This window comes from Megalobrama amblycephala, linkage group LG13, assembly GCF_018812025.1.
Source record: "Megalobrama amblycephala isolate DHTTF-2021 linkage group LG13, ASM1881202v1, whole genome shotgun sequence".
NCBI lineage: Eukaryota > Metazoa > Chordata > Actinopteri > Cypriniformes > Xenocyprididae > Megalobrama > Megalobrama amblycephala.
This window is the reverse complement of record NC_063056.1, coordinates 19,433,944-19,455,159: the sequence shown is the minus strand read 5'-3', so window position 1 is coordinate 19,455,159 and position 21,216 is coordinate 19,433,944. Positions and strand designations below refer to the sequence as shown.

General features: G+C 38.3%; 1 protein-coding gene across 1 annotated transcript in view; it reads left to right on the top strand.

Moving 5' to 3' along the window:
• erfl3 (Ets2 repressor factor like 3) overlaps positions 1 to 21,216 on the top strand; it is a 55,088-nt gene that overhangs the window by 16,938 nt on the left and 16,934 nt on the right. The window contains exon 2 of the mRNA XM_048151972.1: positions 17,668 to 17,901. Coding sequence (XP_048007929.1) covers positions 17,870 to 17,901 — 32 coding nt within the window. The 5' untranslated portion in view covers positions 17,668 to 17,869. The remainder of the gene's footprint in view (positions 1 to 17,667; positions 17,902 to 21,216) is intronic.

The following is a 21,216-nucleotide window of genomic DNA, read 5'->3' as shown; positions in this document are numbered from 1 at the left end:
ATTGTTTATTCACTCATGTACATGGTTTAGTGACAATAAAGTGATTTGATTGGACAATTTAGCTTCTTATCTTTGCCCACTGGGCAGTTTGTGTGTGTATACTCATTTCCCCATTACATAATACTGTACACAAGTCCAGCAATAACTGAGTTGGAAATCTTTGTCTCTCTCTTGTTGTAGTGCTAACCTGGTCAGTAGGTTAGCAATGTGACTTAGTTTATTTGATAATGATGACACCCAAATGTATGTAAACTTTGTTTACTTAGTTGCAATAAAGTAGTCCCGTTTTTGTGACCTAATCTTTGACCTCACCATTGTAAACACTGATACACTACAGACCTAATGGTAGCATTAAGAGCCACAAATAAATTCACGTTGCAGTTGATTTGCTTTAAAAACACACACTGTTTGGTTAAGGGTCATTGAATTTGTCAAAAGTGAGTGTTACGTGTGTTTCAAGTGGAATCATGTTTAACGAGGCTGATGCTGTTATTATAAGAGTGAGTCCTTATGATGATGATGATGATTATGACGATGATGATGGTTGTTTTGATCATCTACTACATCCCAGTAGCTGATGCTTGTTGCTGTGGTGAGACACAGTGTGTGTTTGAGAGGAGTGAGTGAGCGTGGTTACATCATCAGTGTCTTGCATAATGTAGCAGCCTTTACTTGCTCTAGCTGAGGAGGGTAATCTGTCCCTGGAGGCAGAGAGACAGAGACCGAGTGAGAGACAGGGGGACTGGGACAGAGAGAGAGAGAGAGAGAGAGAGACAAACCAGAGGAGAGATGGAGGACCAGGACAGAGAAAGAAATTCTTTATTGCTATCTTTTATTTTGTTTTGGCATTGTATTATTATTGCTTGTACTTTATTATAATTTTATGTATTTATTTATTTTATAATTACAATGATGATTATTTTGTCACTGCTTTTGTTGTGTGAATTAATGCTTTGCGATATCACCAGCAAAGTCCTTTGATATTAAAGGATTAGTTCACTTTCAAATGAAAATTACCCCAAGATTTACTCACCCTCAAGCCATCCTATGTGTATATAACTTTCTATTTTATGATGAACACAACCGGAGTTATATTAATAAATATCCTGATGCATCCAAGCTTTATATTGGCAGTGAACGGGAAACGACTAGTATGAAGCTGAAGAAAGTGCATCCATCCATCATAAACGAGTACTCCACATGGCTCCGGGGGGTTAATAAAGGCCTTCTGAAGCAAAGCCATGCATTTGTGTAAGAAAAATATCCATATTTAACAAGCTATAAAGTAAAGCTTCCGCCAGACCGGTGCTTTTTTTGTAAATTGAATATGGAAGGCGTATGACGTAGCGTAAGCATTTTGAACTGCGAGAGTTTTAAACTTTCTTTGTAAGTTGAATACGGAAGGCGGTCTGGTGGAAGCTAGATATTTTACTTCATAACTTGTTAAATATGGATATTTTTCTTAGGGTGCGTTCACACTTGTAGTTCGGTTCGTTTGGTTCATTTGGTCCGGACCAAAAAAGAAAAAAACACATTTAGTCCTGGTCCGATTAGCGTTCAGATTGGCAATTTTATCACCGAACCAAAAGATACCGAACCTTAAGGCATAGGGATACATTCACAACCTGACGGATTTTATGACGTATTTCCTATTTTGAGACGGAACTTACCGAACATCCAAAACAGTGCTGTGTGCTGAGGTAAATGCGCTCGTTGTGTGTGCGTAGCCTGCATGTGATGGTATTTTGGCCAACTGGGAACTCGTGAAGAGCTTATAAAATGTGTAAAGTAGTCAGAACAGCGGCGGGAATCCATCCGTCACACACACAAACTGCTGCGTGGAAACGCGCGTCTGATGCCTGTCATGGGCAAACTCGCGACTATGACAAGAAAAACCGACATGCGTGAGGATTCTTTCCTTTTTAGGGTCTCGTCTTCCCGTTTTTTGTTTGTTTGCATGTCTTTGGTCCGTGTTGCGTTCATATATCATTCGAACCGCACCAGAGTTCGTTTGGAAGCGGACCGAGACCCATCTTTTCAGCGGTCTCGGTCCGCTTGTTTGGTGCGCACCAGGGTTCGGATGGCAGCGTTCACATATGTTCAAATGAACCGCACTTACCGAGCAATCACACCAGGGTTCGTTTTAATCGAACCAAACATGACAAGTGTGAACGCACCCTTACACAAACGCATTGCTTCACTTGGAGTACATTTTGCGTTGGATGGATGCACTTTCTTGAGCTTCATACTTGTTGTTTCCCGTTCACTGCCATTATAAAGCTTGGATGCATCAGGATATAACTCCGATTGTGTTCGTCAGAAAGAATAAAGTCATATACACCTAGAATGGCTTGAGGGTGTGTAAACCTTGGGGTCAATTTCATTTTAAAGTGAACTAATCCTTTAAGATACAGTGAAACTGGGACGGAGGAAGAGAGATATGGGACAGAGAGAGACAAACAGGTGATAGAGAGAGTGACACAGAGGTAGATGATTGGAGATAGAGAGACGGGGGTAGAGAGACAGATAGTGATCGAGAGCAAAAGACAAACAACAGGATGAGAGGAAGATGGATGGCTGTGGTGAGATCTGGACCCAAAACACTCTGCCCTGATAATACAATCATTCCAGCAATTAATGAGATCTCTCCCTGCTGTGTGCATGCTCGTGTGTGTTTCTCCATCCATGGGCATTACAGATCCACACACACACACACACACACACACACTCACTCAGCAGAAGATAAACACTGAATATCTAGACACACTGAACTAATACAGTGTGATCAGACACACAAACACACACACACATGGCGGTGGCTGTAATCCAGGTCTCCTGTGGTGTGAGTGAGGTGAGTGTTATGTAATGACGAGCAGCAGGACTTTAATCAGCTTGAGCAGATCCATTTAAGCATCTCTCAGATACGGAGCACAGCCATCCTGCTGCTCACCATCACACCACCATCACATAGAAACACGTCTGTCTGTGTGTATGTGTGTATGAAGGTGACAGGCGGTATCTCTGCATGTCTCCCAGCCGTGTGCATGTTTACCATTGGACACACACACACACATGCATGCACGCTGTGTCCTGTCCTCTGTCCCCTCGCTCCCACAAACACACACACACACAGGGTCCAAAATGAACGCTCGGAAGTGCCAAATGCGAGTAAAATTTGGCTTGGGTAAGTAAATAAAGTTACTTGCCAGTTAAATTGAACTAAAAAAATCTGTGGTTTATGTTGAGTTGTAAGAATTACAATCTGACCCACACTCTGACGTAAGTCATGCGAATGAAAGACTATATGTCCACTATTTCAAATGTCACAGCTCATGTCACTAAGCAGAGATGCTTAATTTATTTACTTATCATCGAATTATTAATATATATATAAAAATATATCATTTATAATAATAATAATGCTAAATGGCTAGTAAATTTTATTAGTTCACCCACCCACTATTGACAGAGGCAACAAGGCCATTTTGGACCCTGAGCGCACACATACACACACACACTTCCATACCTCTTATAGAAGTTTCTCACCAACTCCAAGTGTTACAACTGTGTAACTTGGATAGAAACACTCATATCCCTGTCTCGCTCGCTCGCTCAGATTGTTCGCAGATGTGTGACGGGCGTTTTTCCCCCCACTATCTAAAATTAGAGAGGTAGAAGAATAGCAGGAAGAGAGGGAGAGCAGGACTGATGGAGGTGAAGGAAGGAGGGGTGAGGAATGGGGTGATGGAGATAAAGAAGAGGGAGTATTTTTGGCCGGTTACACGTCACACAGACGCAAGTCAGACTGCCGTACACAAACAAAGATGAGGAAGGTGATAAAAGCGCTGTGCTCTGATGGGCGGGGGGCATCGTTTGTGTGTACACTCGTACAGAGGTGTTGACGATGTCAGTTAACCATTTCAGTGACCACTGTAACAAGACACCATGTTTGTTTATTAAAAAGTGTGATTTGAATGCCTAAATACCTTTTTAGGGCCACTGTATGTACAGCATATCATACTCTAGTCTACTACATGTATATTTTATTGGAGTTGTGATTGTAAACACTCTTTTTATTTAATCACATTCAAGTCAGACAGAACTGAACACATCTTTCTATTAAGCTGTCCTCACAGCCTGCACGAAGAAAAACAAACATACAGTGTGACCAGTGTAGTTAAATTCACAACAAATGACTCTTATGAGCCTGTAATTTTAGGCAGTCTTTCACAATGACTCCCAAACTCATCTGTTATTGGTTTGAGTCAGACTGACGAATCTTTCACTGAATGAACTCACTGAATCGTTTAAGAGATTACTGAATCAACATCTGACTCAGTTACTTATCTTTGCTTGCTGTGATGTCTGTTTCGCTGCATTCACACGGGGCGTTGGCGTAACGCTTCTCATTTACTTTGAATGGGTGACGTCATGCGTTGCCGAACTGAATTGTGGGTTCCGTCGTGTTCACTCACGTTGCTCGCGGCAGAATTTGAAGATTTCTCGACTTTTGCAAGCGTCAGCCAATCAGATCGCCTTATGCAAATACCTAAAGCAGTTGCTAGCCAATTGCGTTCATGCAACACTGGAAAGTAATGTGATTGGCTGTTGAGCTATGACAGTTGCGTCAGCTCAAGCTTCAGACACGCCCTCCGTCAAGCGTAAATTAAGCAAGTTTTATGTCTCTAAAGTTCACGAAACTTTTTTGTAATGAATATTTAATTAAAAACATTAAACTTGGCATGAAATGAAAATAGAGTATCTCAGGGATGACGTGTTTTTGTAGGCCAATCCGGAAGTTAGCGGCGCACGGGTTCCCTCGATTGAAAGCCTATGCATTTTTTCTCATAGACTTTTGGAAAATCACAAAAAATAAGCTCTGTGTTTAACAAAGGGTTACAACACTTATACGTTTTGTCTGTCAAGATAATCCTTACAAGTTAACACAACATTTATACATTTTGAAGCCTAAATAAAGTCGTCAGATATAAAAAGCTAACAGTAGGCTATAAACGGACTACAGCACACCATGGTCGCGGATCAACTTCATCACCACCAAGCTTCCTCAAACTTTATTTAGAAAACAACTTTATTTAAAAACATGCTCGCTGATTATGATCTGCGCTGTTATTAATACTTATCCACTTTTTCATGAGAAATGCTTTCCAAATGTCCCGTTTGTCATGATGACATCTAAAGTCCCCGCCAAAGGAAGTAGTCCCTTTTAGCAACTTGTTCGCAACCGCCGTTTTTAAGACACAGTAAAGGTTTAAAAAAATCACAAGCGGGTTATAACTGGTGTGTTTTATGTCATTGATAAAAACGTTAAAATATTTAGAGGCTTTGTTAACCACAGACCTCATTTCAGGCGATTTGGCAAAAACCCATTCAAAAAACCCATTGACTTCAAGGCGATTAAACCGGAAGTCCTAAAATACAAAACCACGTCATCCCTGTGGTACTCTATTCACCCTATCTATTATCAATCTATATTATCTATTTCTCTTATGGTGAATAATTCATTCATGCATGTTTATTTTTTTAACCTAATATTTATTAATTAAACTATCAATTTGATCTTCTGATGAATTGACAAACTTTTCTTTGGTGACGTATGCCGGACTTCTCAAATTTTTTAGCAAACTTAAAGGGTTAGTTCACCCAAAAATGAAAATTATCCTATGGTTTACTCACCCTCAAGCCGTCCTAGGTGTATATGACTATCTTCTTTCAGATGAACACAATCAGAGATATATTTAAAAATATCCTGGCTCTCCAAAGATTTATAATGGTAGTGAATGGGGGGCGTGTTTTGAAGCCTAAAATAAATGCATTCATCCATCAAAAAAAAAATCCATACGGCTCCAGGGAGATAGTAAAGGCCCTCTGAAATGAAGTGATGGGTTTCTGTAAAAAAAAAAATAAAAAAAAAAAAAAATAAATCCATATTTAAAACTTTATAATGGATGGATGCATTTATTTTTGGATTCAAAACAGGCCCCCCATTCACTACCATTATAAATCTTTGGAGAGCAAGGATATTTTTGAATGTATCTCAGATTGTGTTCGTCTGAAAGAAGATAGTCATATACACCTAGGATGGCTTGAGGGTGAGTCAATTTTCATTTTTGGGTGAACTATCCCTTTAAACCCAACTTAACTGCAAGCTCCCTACATTTTTTCGATAATCCCTTTCACTCAGATGTCACAATATGGAAGAAAATATCTGTTGCTACTTCTGTTACTTTGCTACTTGAATATTAGAATGTTTTATATTTCATCATATATTTGCCCTCAGTTCCACTAGCCAAGCACAGTGATTTTGTAATTAATATGTGATAAAAGTCTGTTAGAGAGAAAGAGGTTTTATTGTGATTGATGGATTTTATTATCTCTTCTTTATGTTTTGGATTTATATTTATTTCCTCTCCTTCCTCCACACAGTTAAAGAGGAAGTTTGTGGTAGGACCGCACCGTTTAGATCAGGTGTGCTTATGAAGGATGTGTCTGTGAATCAGGTTTGCTCTGTCAGTATTGTAATCCAGTTAGGAATGCATAAGAGTGTGTTCATCTGGTTACATTTAGGAGAGCGGTGTTTCCCTTTACCCCACCTGCTACATTTGAACAAGAACTTTGACTTTATACCAAAGTCAAAACTAAACAAGAATAGAGAGTTTTGTGCGTTTCTGCTCACAAATATATTGAATCATGTCCAACTTATGAGAACATTTGTTGTGGTCTTCACTCACAAATCGACCAAATCCAATCTAATGATGTGGATTGGTTTTTTATGTTTAGGTTTAGAGTTGAGTAAATATCAGTGTGAAAAACATTGCGGCTAAGAGTTTTCACTACTATAGTGTAGCATGTGTGTGTGTGTGTGTAGACTCTGAGAAGTCTGCTTACTTCCCAGCAAGCTAGAAGTGCTGGAGTGCACGAGAAAACTAACAAATACCTGTTGCTGGCTCTCTCTCCGTTTCTTTCATCTCTGCTCCTGGGCCTCTCTTATTTCTCTCATTCTCCTTTCTGGCTCCTACCTTTTCTATTTGAGACTCACGCTCTGGTGAAAGGATTAATTGTCGTTTATGTTTTATTTCTTGTTCTCTTCATTTCTAGGGGTTTATTTTTAGGCCTGAAGTGTCTGGTTGCTAGGAGACGGTGTCCAAGAGAGAGAGGGAGGGAGAGGATGGAGAAAGCAAGGGAATGGAGGAGAGAGATTGTTTGCGTTGTGAAGGCTGAATTACAAACACGCTCACGCACTGAGTCAGCGCTGACGCACGCTCGCACACACACCGACACACACTGTGCCTGTTGCTTGTTTTTCTTTATTATCTTTATCACTCCATGCTGCGAAATGTTTGTGTGTCAGTCGGCGTGACTTTCGTTGAAAGTTTGCCACTCTCATCAGATCTGATTTAAATGAGAGGAAAGTGACAAATGTTTTAGTACAGATGCTTTGAGTCAAAATCTGTCACGCACACGCGTGCACGCACATATACAGGAAGCAGAGATGTTGTTGTGGTGCAGAACAGTTGCTAACTTCCTGTACCGCAATGGTGACACATTCCAGGAAACACCCAGTCACAAGTACATGTACGCACACATACACATGTACACAAACACACTTTACTGTAACTCTCTAGTGCGTTTAACCCTACTACTCCTGCAGTACAGGCGTTCAGCCACAGCGCTGAAATGCATAGGGCTGATATAACCTGTCAATGACACATCAGACGATTGCGTCACTGGCTGATATTTCTTACCTTTGACGTGATTGCATTGTTTGACACAATCGGGGTAGATCAGAAGTGATCTTGTCAAAAGGGGTTCCCCAGGGGCGGGTAATAGGTCCTCTAAAAATCTTACACAAACATTCACACACTCTGAGCAGTAATGTGTTAAGGTGGGAGGGCTGAACTTTCATTTTCTCACCTGCATGTCGGAACATTAACACTAACTGGGGAGAGGCTGTGTATGTGTGTGACTATATTTGCGAGGGTCAAATGTTGTCCTCGCAAATGTATTAAAAACATGCCGAGAACTGACTTGTGAGGATCTTTTAAGTGGTCCTCACTATTTGAAAGATTCACAAATCATGTTTAGAGCTTTACATCTAATAATGTCAATTTGTCAATTTGGTTTGTGTGAGAGTTAAATGGATAATTCACCCAAAAATACAAGTTTGGAATGAGTTCACCCCTAAATCCAAACTATCTTAGCATGAAAACTATTAAGTCTACAAGGGGTCTTCTCTAATATAGCTTCAAAAGTGTGTGTGAGTGAGCGAGCGAGTGAAAAAAAAGAGAGTGGAAATAGCATGTAAGTGTTTGACTGCAGGAGTGTGAGAAGTTTGAGATGGTAATTTAAATGAGAGAGAGAGTGATAGGGGACGAGTGGCTCTTATCTAGGGATTGAGTGAATAAGTGATGTTCACAGAGAGAGATTGAGAGGAGAAATAGAACGGTAATGATCGGAGGATAAGAAGACTCTGAGCTCTGGATGCGGGACGCTCCACCTCTCGTCTATGTATCAATATTTTGCACATTCTCAACACTCACAACATGTAAAGTGTGTATATGTGAAGAAAGACAAAAAAGAGTTCTGTCATCATTTACTCACCTTCACATCTTTCCAAACCTGTATGACTTTATTGAACTTTTGAAGAATATTTAAGTGTGTGTCAGGTTCAGTTATGAAAACAAATGACATTTGGTGTTGTGTAAAAACCTTGTGTGAAACTGGAAATGTGCATACACAAATTAGGTTTCAGCGCTATGGCAGAGTGAAAGATTTTCAGTGAATGATGGTTTACAGTTTGTGAATGGTTACATCACTTGGCTGATATCTCTTATCTTCTGCATCTTTGAGTTGTTTGACAGTTGCAAAAAGGGGTTAACCTGGGGCAAACACTGAGTCTGCTGAAATTATACACAAACTCTAACTCCGCTAGAGATGCTCAGTTCAGACATTTCTGGTGCTTTTTTTTTTTTTTTTTGGCCATTTTCTGTTGAGCTTGGCAGTGCCCAATCACAGTATTTTTCAGTGTATGGAAACAAGTGGCTTGGAGATTCTTCCACACGTTGTCTTTTATGTTATATGTAAGAAAGTAAGTTGTCCAGGTTTGGAACGAGGCACGGCTGTAACCACCATAGACACTGAGGGGGACGATAATTTGAAATGGCCAAATTGACCCCCAATATTTGACATTACTGATGCTCCATTAAACACCACTATGTTTGTTATTAGGATGACAAAAAGTTTTAAAGGTTATGTTTTAAACAGGTCTGCCTCAGCGGTCTAACAGCACTCGTCAATGTCAAAATAACTGAGATGGCCAATCAAAGCGATGAATGCGGGCCTTACTGTTCACAGAAGTGTGAATTTCAGTGCAACGCTTTCGTTTTAACAGTGAAAGTGTGTGTGGTAAGATGTAAGTAGCTAAACATTCAATATTTGACAGCTGTTTTACAATAGAAAAGGTTCTATGACTGACAGAGGGCTAATATCCAGTGATGCAAATTACTCAACTTTATGAAATTTTGCCGTTTTTAATTGAAAATATGGTATCATATACATGATTCTTGTAATTCATAACTGAATGTGAATGTGAGACAAGAAAAGTTTAGCATTTTTGCAAGTAGTTTTACTGTTCTTATTTATTTTTCCCTTATATCCCTTTTAATCCTTTAATTTTTTAAAGGTCCCGTTCTTCGTGATCCCATGTTTCAAACTTTAGTTAGTGTGTAATGTTGTTGTTAGAGTATAAATAAAATCTGTAAAATTTTAAAGCTCAAAGTTCAATGCCAAGCGAGATATTTTATTTAACAGAAGTCGCCTACATCGAACGGCCAGTTTGGACTACATCCCTCTACTTCCTTCTTTAATGACGTCACTAAAACAGTTTTTTGACTAACCTCCGCCCACAGGAATACACAAGAGTTGCGTTTGTAGAGTGTGTTTGTCGCCATGTCGTCGAAACGCTGTTATTTTCATCCCGCAGTCCAATCACCGGGTCTGATTCCGGCTCAAATTGACAGGATAAAATTAAAGACATGTTTACAATAACACTGAGCGCGTGCATCTCCACGTTATGGTAAGAGGCGTGACCTTTCCGGGCACGGTGCGCTCAGAGCTGTCGAATCACAACACAGGAACCGCTGGCACAATCAGAACTCGTTACGTATTTCTGAAGGAGGGACTTCATAGAACAAGGAAGTCATCAGCCCGTTTTTATGACAGTGGAAACAGCGGTATACAGATAAGTAAATTATGTGAAAAATACTGTTTTTTTACACGCGAAATATGAACACATGTTATATTGCACACTATAAACACAATCAAAGCTTCAAAAAACCACGAAAAACGGGACCTTTAAATTGTCATCGCAAAAAAATAAAAACAACAACAACTTTGGTCCACCCCCCCAATGTTCAAGACATGGTTACGTCCTTGACATGAGGATAAATTAATTATGACAGATTTTTTTTGTGGCGGGCTAATTGTTTTTTCACACACAGTGAGTCCAGGTGTTTTTTGCGTCAGGAATTTAGAGAGAAATTATGCAAACATTTGCTATTTTAATTGCATACTTCTCCACCCTTTTTCTCTCTCTCTCTCTTTGGTTCTTTGAAAGAGCTGTAATGTGGTTGGAGAAGTACTGGAGTGTGAAGAAAGAAATTTACACTGAGAAAGTTAAAGTGTGAAACCCCTTAACTTCGCATTTCATCCTTTCATTTGCTATCTCTTTCTGTCCTCACCTCTCCATCTCTTTCTCTCTCTCTCTCTCTTTCTCTCTCTCTAAAACAATAACCTCAGTGTTTGTGTCTATTTTTGGAGCTTCAAGGCCACCACTAACCCCCTGGTCTTATTTCTAAGTTCCTCAAGGCACATAATGAATCAGCTCTTATGTCTGTGTGAGTGTTTACAGTGGAGAGTTACATTCTACCCTCTTCATATGCATGTTCACACTCATTCATTGGTTGTAATACATGCTCTCTATTTCTCTAATAAATCTAATGTGGCACTACTTTCACTTTTTTCTTGCATATATGACATAATTTCATTATGTGTTGTAGCCACAAAAACCTCTTTTCTACCAACAGGTTGCCAGTGCTGCTTTTGGACGTTTTGGTATCCGATTTTGTCACACTGCAATGTCAAAATGCGTTTCAGTCTAAACGTAACGGTTATTTTCAGGGATGTTTTGTGGTCCAGTCGCAATGTAATGCAGGCTTTGCGAAAAGCATGTGGAAGTTAGAAACTGTATTTACAGCAAACTCACAAGCCGTTGCTTGAGAACTAGAGCACGGCTCATTTCACATGTGAAGGGAGCATTTCAGATGCAGAAGCAAAGCAGGTTATGAGGCTGAGAGAGAAACTAAAAAAATGAAATATTTCTCTTTGTGGCACAAAAAACATTAGTAACTAAAAATCATGTGAATTTTGAAAACAAAAGTAGTGGTATGAATCATAAACAAGCACTGATGTTTGTGAGCAGGTTATGTCGATTTAAAAAAAAAAAAAAAAAAAGTTTCAGTAGGGAATAAGACACTCAGTTAGTGCGTGTGTGTGTTTGAAGAGATTGGTCTCAACATGCTCATCCACACTCACAGATTTACTTTGTGGCCTTAAAACATGCACTTTGAATGCTGACTTTGTGCTAAATTCAGCCCTAACACTCACCTGTTAGTGTTAAACCACTGATGTTCTCTCTCTTTTCTCTTCACACTCAGTTATTTTCTGTCAGTTTACATACACACACACACACACTTGCTCACAGTCTCAGCAGACGTGTGAAAATGACCAGGGAACAGTCACAGGTCCAGTGTACATTACATGAAGATCTACTGCCACTGAAATCACAGGGAATTAACTTCTTTTTTTTTCGAGTCCTGCTCATCCTGTTAAGTCCTGTTGGAAACGGAATAAAAGGCTTCAGGAGTTTTGGAGAGCGGCATAGAATGATATCCTTCGAAAACGTAATGAATTTGATTTATCTATCAATCCTTTTTCCAAACTCGATTTTTTTTGGCAGCTCCCATCTGAGAAGAGAAGAGACAGAGGAAGAGCTGTCTTTGTTGTGCTTTTTTTTCCCCCAGCCAACAGCTGAATCCCTCCTCTGTGCTGCCTGACAGAAACTCCTTCAGAACTTTTTGATAAGTTATTTTCAGTCTCTCTCCCTCTCTCTGTCTCTCTCATCCCCTCACTCTCTCAATTTCAATTTCAAAGTGCTTTATTGGCATGGAGTTTTGCTTAAGCATCAATACACACACATGATTGTGAAAAAATACAAGGATGTAATGTTAATAAAATAAAAAGAATGTACACTAATGTTGAAAAATTTGGGGCGAGAAAGTTTTTTTTTTTAATGATTTTGAAAGAAATCTCTCACCGAGGTTGTATTTATTAGATAAAAAATACAGTAAAAACAGAAATATTGTAAAAAACAAACAAACAAACAAAAAAATATAATTTGAAATAACTTATTTTAATATAAATAGAAAAAACAAAACTTTTCAAAACTAATTTACTCAAGAAACATTTTTTATTATTATCAATGTTGAAAACAGTTGTGCTGCCTAATATTTTTTGTGGAAAGTTCAAAAGAAACGCATTTATTTGAAATCTTTTGTAACATATATGTGTTAAACTTAAAGGGTTAGTTCACCCAAAAATGAAAATTCTGTCATTAATTACGCACCCTCATGTCGTTCTACACCCGTAAGACCTTTGTTCATCTTTGGAACACAAAATAAGATATTTTTGATGAAATCTGATGGCTACTAAAGACGTATTTAAAACAGTTCATGTGAGTACGAGGTCTTGAAATGTATTACAAAGTGTGAAAGTGTGTCAATCTCTCTTTCTGTCTGCCTCTTTCCATGTGAACACGCCACTGCGCAGAGCAGAACGGTAGTTTCCTCGGATGCTCTGAATTCTTCACATACTTCCTATGTAAAGACTAAAGTGCAGGAGTGCCTGCGAAATTTACATTCTTGAGTGCAATCGATGCCTCAGAGAGAGAGAGAGAGAGAGAGAGAGAGAGAGAGAGGCAGGCAATTTGACCTGAGTGACAACAGACTACTAGAAGAGCTATGATCTCATCCCTCTCTCTTTCTCTCACACCATCCCCCTTTCTCTCTCTCTATTGTTTCCCTCTCTCCCACTCCCTCCTCAGGCCCCCTCTTTTCTTTTCCTTCTTGTCATCTCCTCTCTTTCTCTTCTGTTTCTTGTCTTGTCTCTCCTCTCTTTGTCATCTCGCTCTGTTCACGTTCTTCTTTCTAAGTTTTCTTCTCTCTTTTTAACTTTTAACACTCGGGCATCCCAGGACAGAGAGAATATCTCCCAACAAAACACACTAAGGCAGTCAGGTTGTTGCATTATTGATGCGGTGTGTGTGTGTGTGTGTTTGTGGGTCTGTCTTCTCTCCTCTGTAATGGGGATCTAGTGTCTCCCCTTTGGGGGTGGGGGGGGGGGGGTGATGTTAAAGAGAGGGAGAGAAGAGGGCATATGGGTGGGGGTGAAGGTCACAAAGGTTAAGTAGGGTGGGGGGGATGAGGTCATACACTCCCACACAACACAGCATGTTATTAAGACACTCGCACAACTCCTCACGACACACAACTCATTACACACATGGATTTCACATTGATTCACATTCAAAAACTCAGCAAGAAATTGTTGTTTATGTGCAGCTGCCAAAGCAATACAAATGACATAACTTTTTTTTTTTCTAGATTTTGGGATGATTTTTACATTAATTGGGCCCTATGAAAGAATGGATTATGTGTTAATGGCTAAATTGAATTTTAGTAATAAAAAAAGCATGTGTATTTAATTGAAATCATGATACAGTTTAACATCATGTTTTTAATTAAGTTTTTAGGGCCCAATGAAATCCGTATGAAATGTTTTACATTTTCTGGATTTATGATTTATTACAAATTTATATGAAATGGTGAAATGCTTGTGAAGTGAATCACTGGAGATGAAGTTCATATGTTTATGTCCTCATATTGAGACACTGAAAACACCATGAGTGTCAGATGTGCTCAAGTATGTATCGTAATAACCTAGTATAAGAGGCTTTTGTTCTGGGAAAATGAAAACGACCTTAAACTTTGTTGTTGTCAATCAGTGCGAGACTTATTTTCTGTGGATGTGCACAATCAAGAAATATGTGAAGATTTTGTTCCCTTTAAATCTGGAGTTTTTGACACTAACTTCGTTGGTCTCTTTCAATAAGATGTTATTGTAAAATAAAGCTTATTCAGCCTTTTCGTCCTTGGCTGTTACATTTATGTGGAGGTCCCTGCGTAAGCTTGCACTGTGTAAATGTACCTTTTTGTGGTATATATAAAACTGTAGATGCGTCATCTGTGCCATATTTCCAGGTCACACACACATATATATATATATATATATATATATATATATATAGCATTAAATACTTCAAAAATATTTTTAAAAATCTTACTGACTGCACACTTGAATGGTTATGTACTGTGTGTGTTTGTATGTATAGGTATAGGAGATATGATGTGGGTGTGAAACATGGGCCATTATAGAGCACTGATGCTGAAACCTTCTGTAATTGTCTGTAACATGATTAATAACACACACACAGAGTGCCTGAAGAGGTTTCATCCTAAAACATGAGCTCACTGTCGTTAGCGTTTTTCTGCATATGTAACTGCCGCCCACCCTGAGACACACACACACACAGATCAGTCGACTCGCAGATTCATTCAGATCACATATGAATCAGTTGAGTTGAATTATATGAGTGATTTTATGTGTAGATCTGAATGTGAATCAACAGTGATGTTTGTATGCGTGTTGAGAGAGAGAGCAGTAACTGTATCTGTGCCTGCTGGTGAGTGAGTGTGTGACTCATGGTGTCTCCTCTTCATTGTTCATCAGGGAGTTTGACAGACATATTGAATTTAGCTCAAACTTCTTAGTAAGGATCCTTTTCATGTGTGTGCATGTGTGTGTGAGAGAGTGAGAGAGAGAGAGAGAGAGAGAATGTGAGCTGTGAAACCAGATCCCTGTCTGCAGTTCCTGAAGTCAGACTTTGCTCTAGTGCATGGTACATTTGACCTCTTAAAGGAGCAATCAGATGTACCCTCTAGGAGTGTGTGTGTGATGTTTTGAGAGCCAGTAGAGGTTATAGTATGTCCTGTGTTCAACAAATGTATTTCTGTTCTGAAGGTAAAAAGATAAAAATCAGTCCAGGTGTAAAAACACGTTTATTTCTCAACTGGATTTCACTGGATTCCTGTCTTGTAGAAAGAAAAAAAAAAATCTGGTTGTTGGCAGGTAGAAACAGGAAAAACCACCGCTTGAGTGTTTAATTTAGATCTGTTGAGTCACCGAGAGGAAATGATTTGTCCGTTTCTACGAATCAGTAAATTGTCGGAAGTTGTTGAGTAAAGTGCTTTGGATAATTTTTAATAAATACAAACTGATTGTAGATTTAAAAGTTTCTATAGTCTAATCTAAACAGTTAGTAGTCCAAACAGTAGAACACAGCACTAGAAATACCAAGATTGTGGGTTTGATTTTCAGGGACAGCATGAAAATGCTGTGTATTAAATATTATTCAAGTCGCTTTGGATGAAAAATTATCCTAAATGCCTTAAATGCTAAACTCAATGTTGCTCCCTTAGAGCTAATTCAGTTTTAATGATGAGCAAAGCACAATGCAAAACCGCCTGTGTGTGTGTGTGTGTGTGACAATTTTGCTACATCTGACAAAAACAAGGATAGTAATACCAGTAATTTTTTACCTTGTTGGAACTTTTTTTTCTTTTTGGTCCACATGAGGAAAAGCACTTATAAATCATATTAAATGAAGCTTTTTGAAAATGTAAAAATGTAGAAAGTTTTCTGTGCTGGATAAGTTTAGGGGTAGGGAATAGAAAATACAGTTTGTACAGTATAAAAACCATAATGTCTACGGAAAGTCCCGATAAAACATGGAAACGTGTGTGTGTGCGCGCGTATGTGAAGGGCTTCTGTGTGTGAAACTGAGTGTAGAGTAAAGAGGATCAGCTGTGGAGGAACCACTGTGAGCCGTTACCCTATCTGACCTTTACCAGCCTCAACTTAAACCAACCCTGCCTGACCACACTTCACCCGTCCTCACCCTCAGTGACTAGACACCCTACATCCTTTCTGCGGCCCTTTCAAATCATTTCTTTTTTCTAAAAAATGCAAATAGCTTTCACACATCAGATTGTGTGTTAGATAGAGAGTGAGGTTGCTAGTGACTCTAAAATTTACCTCAAAGTGATTGATGATAAGAGTCGTGATGACATAGAGCTTTTGGTAGATTTACATTTATGCATTTAGCCGACGTTTTTTTAACAGACTTGTATTGCATTCGAAATATACATTTTTTTTTTTCAGTTCATTAATTCCTTGGGAATCAAATGCATTTTTTGTCATTAAAAACAATATGACTGGTATTTTGAATATAAACTGTATTACTGGCTTGTTAAAAATAAAATAAATAAACTAGATTCAATCTAGACTTTTACATGCCGAATTAAAATCATACATTCAATATTTTAACGTTAAGTAGAACTAATATCAGCTTCCAATATTGATAAATGGTCATTTCCAGTAACCTCAAGAAAAAAAAAATGAAAGAAAAAAAAAAAAATGAAAATAAAATGTATAATTAATGATTACATTTATAAGTAGGGCTGCAACGATTAATCGCGATTAATCGTTTGCAAAATAAAAGTCTGTGTTTACGTAATATATATGTGTGTGATCTGTGTATAATAATTATGTATATATAAATACACACACATTCATGTATATATTTAAGAAAAATGTTATATTTATATATAAACTATTTATGTTTATATGTAATATAAAATATATATAAATATATATATTTATAATACATGCATATATTTCTGAACTTTATACCTGTATGTGTGTGTATTTATATATACATAATTATTATACACAGAACACACACATATATATTATGTAAACACAGACTTTTATTTTGCAAACGATTAATCGCGATTAATCGTTGCAGCCCTATTTATAAGGTATATATATATCAGTGGATTTTTAATTGTGCATGCTAATTTCCCCAGTTTTTACATTTAGATTATCTTTGTCATCATCTACATTCACTTAATGTTTCTTCAAAAAACAAAACAAACAAAAAACTAATTTAATAGCTATTAAATGTAATCTTTAGCAAATCTCAAAATACCCATTTTTCATACAGAGCATACAGATGCTGTGATACTTAAAATCACAGTTGATTTTGATTTTTAGTGTTTTATTTTTAATTAATTTAGACATAAATATTGTATAAAATTTCGAAATCAGGCATTTATTGGTATTGGCCAGAAGTTTAATACCATTGTTTTATTTTTTGGGCTTTTTGCCTTCATTTTATGGGAAAATAGAGTGCAAACAGAAGTGAGGAGGGAACAGGATATGGATATGACCCAGGTCGGACTTTGATATGGTGGTATACATGCTATGTAGTGCACAAAATAGTGGACATGACTGCTGAAGAGGATGATAAAGCACTGATAGGGGTGATCATTGGCCTTATTAGTCAATGAATAATATTACTCAACTTTGCATGTGAACATTTTAGCTAGAGTCTGATCTCTCTTCTCTCTGCAGGGTTTGCGTTCCCAGACTGGGCCTATAAGCCTGAGTCCAGTCCTGGCTCCAGACAGATCCAGCTGTGGCACTTTATCCTAGAGCTGCTGAGGAAGGAAGAGTATCATGATGTGATTGCCTGGCAGGGGACTACGGGGAGTTTGTGATCAAAGACCCTGATGAGGTGGCCAGGCTGTGGGGCGCCCGCAAGTGCAAACCTCAGATGAACTACGACAAACTCAGCAGAGCTCTCAGGTAAGACTCTGTCCGTTGTGTTTGTCTTTGCCTTTAAGCAGGTAATTTAATTTGGAACACTTTACAGTACACTTATTTCAGGAACAATCCCCCTTGAGCAGCTTGGGGTTAAGTGACTTGTGTACAAGGTTTGAACCTATGATTTTTCGGTTACCAGGCCAGACCTATCGGTACCAAAGCGAGCCAGTTAAAGGCTCTTTTAACCGACTCAGTTTTTGCAACCACCATTTTGAGCGTTACAATATCCCTTTGTTATTTTACAAGTTGCCTTTCTTTTCCTCGGTATACTATCTCTGGACCAACCAGAATAAGATAATCATTACAAAACATGGTCCAGCTTTAAACACGTCCAACTTTTTAACCATTTACTATTTAAATAGTGGAATCCTGGATAGTTTTAGTTTGACCAATAAAGACTGAGCCCTATTTCTGCTCAGTCTAAATGTAGAGGAACGGAAGCGGTTAAATCATCCAACTCTTGTGTTGCGTTATGGGATTGACCCTGTCGCTGGAGAGTTATAACTGCATAGAGTCTGATCTCTTAGTAATCCCAGTCCATTTACCTGTGCAGGAGCCGATCTCATTAGAGGACAGACAGGCGAATGTATTCTGAGCAGCCGACGGTTTTAGCCTTCATTCCATTTTCTGACCTGATCTGCATTTGCTCATTTGTGCCTTTATTTTCGTCTCTGACTCACCTGCTTTAGTAGATCAGCACTGATCCTCAAAGTGGATGGAGAGTGATCCACTTTCTGCCTTTATTTTGAAGCTTTCTCAGGGCATACCTCATATGTTAGCGGAGTTACGGCACACCAGGGTTCTGCGCTGGACGTATCAATCATACACTATTGATTACCATCAGTTCATGTTCCAGACCACTACAGTGGATGTGCTATTTGTTAAAGGGATTGTAGTTCTGTCATCATTTACTCACCTTCATGCTGTTCTCTATGCATTTCTTTCTTCTTTGGAACACAAAATAAGATATTTTAAAGAACATTGAGGTCCAAAAAACACAGAACTAACACATTGACTTTCATCGTATGGACAAAAAACAGAGAACTTGTAGTGTACCTCAAATCTTAAAACAATATTTTTTAGAAATTGTACTTGCAGACAATAAAATATGAATGAAATAAAAGGCCACTTCAGTGTACTTAAAAAGAAGAGTTGTGTTTTTTATCACACTTACACCGAGTCTTAACCAGACGCAACGCGATAAGATTCCAGCGACAAGCAATTTGACTGTCCACACTAGACGCGATGCGAAAATGAGAAGCGATAAAATCAATCAAAAACCACAGCCAATCAGAAGAGAGTGTGGGCGGGCTCTCTCGACAAGAGCACAGTGGACACAATGAAATGGGCAAGTACTTAGTAAAATTCATAAATATTACACAATTTAAACATTATTTAAATTACATATGGAGTGACTGAACCAATCTTTGTCATAGAATACACTTCGCACACAGTTTGGACGTTCTTTTGCATATTTATTTATTTTCAAGATCTGAGGGCGAATTAGCCAGTGTTGTTTTCATTACAGGTAAAAAGCTGGGAACACAAAACGATATTCAAACTAACAATAGATGCTTTTAACATTAAATAAAGCACATAAACAGTACCTGATATTATCATTGCCATACTGTGTTGCTGTTCCAGCCGTGACGTCGCAGAGAAATAGAAACCGTTTCTAAAATAAAATATTCGCCTGCCGCGGCTGGTTAGGACAAAAACTCAGATTAACATGGAAAAGATACCTTTTATCGCGTGTCGCTGCGTCGCGTCACGTCTAGTTACGACACGGTGTTGAAGAGATAGTTCACCCAAAAATGATAATTCTGTCATCATTTAATCTGTATGATTTTTTTTCTTCTGCTGAACACAAAAGAAGATATTTTGAAGAATATGGGTAACCAAACAGTTGATAGGGCCCCATTGACTTCCATAGTTATGGAAAAAAAATCCTATGTCAAATCTTAGTTTACCATAAATGCCTGTCAATATATTTGGCAATACACTTTAACCATATTTCAAAAGCCCTGCTTACACCTGGTATTAAGATGTGTTTTGGTCGACTGAATCAAAAGTGGACAACGCTAAATACAGGTGTACGTGGTCTAAGACATTTTAAGCTGGTCCACTAATGACCACTTCCAGAGGTAGTCAAAAAAAACACATTCGACCGGATTGCTTTCATAGTGTAAACGGTCATGTGGTCGAATGTGTTCGAACAGTCACAAAAGACTGCCTACTCTCCTCCTACTGACCTAATGCGTAAACATTATGGGAAGCGCACTAGCCAGACGGGATTTAAACATTGTTGGCTGAAGAGCCAAGTTTGGCTTGAAGACAAAAATGTACTAAGCACAATGTTCTCTCACCATTCCTAATTTTTAACACGCAATCACAGCATTTGCCATGGTCTTCTAAAAATGACATAAACTAAACAAAATGATTTTGATTTAAGAAACCTTAACATACATTGTTAAATAATTACATTTGAATGTGTTGGCTATGTTGTTTGACACACAGTTGACTAAAGGAATGATGCAAATCAGGTAACTGCACAGAGACACGCAAAAATTATTTTGCATGGTGCAGTTCCCAATCTTGTGGGCCGGTTCGCTGAGTGTGAGATTGTTAATGATGCAGTAGACTACCATGACCTGGTGTACTTTACTGATTTATTGTTAATTGCCATATGCTACAATATTTTTTCAATGTGATTCATTTGTCAAGTATTTATTAGTATCATTGAGTAGGCCTTCATGAGTATTACTAAACACAGAAGTAAAGCCAGACTATGCGGGAATAGTGTGTAATGTTGTGTTATGGGATTGGATTTAAGGAATCAGATAAATTAATCCAGGGCAGTTTGGAGACAGTTGGAGCTTTCGTTAGAAAACGACATTTTGCATGATTGCAAACATTGACAAGATCCCATGTTAACAGTGTACTGAGGGATTAACGCTTGTGGGTGGGTGTGTATCTGTATGTGTTGCTGTGTTATTTTTCCATCAGTTAACCAGAAGACATAAACACTGTCTTAAAAGCTCCACCACTTATGTTGGATAATCCAAGTTATACTCTACTTCTCATCTTCTCTATTTTTAGCCTGTTGTTTGTTTTTACCAAATCAGATTTTGAGCTTTAATGTATTCTTTTACAAAATAGAAAGTATGAGAGTGACGTGTAAACAGTTTACAGGCAGACAGCTGTGTGTGATGTCACCCTTCCTCTTCACTCTGTTATTACAAATGTGAATGTGTGCCCTGTTCGTACAAATGCGTATTTTGTGTTTGAAAGAAAGTA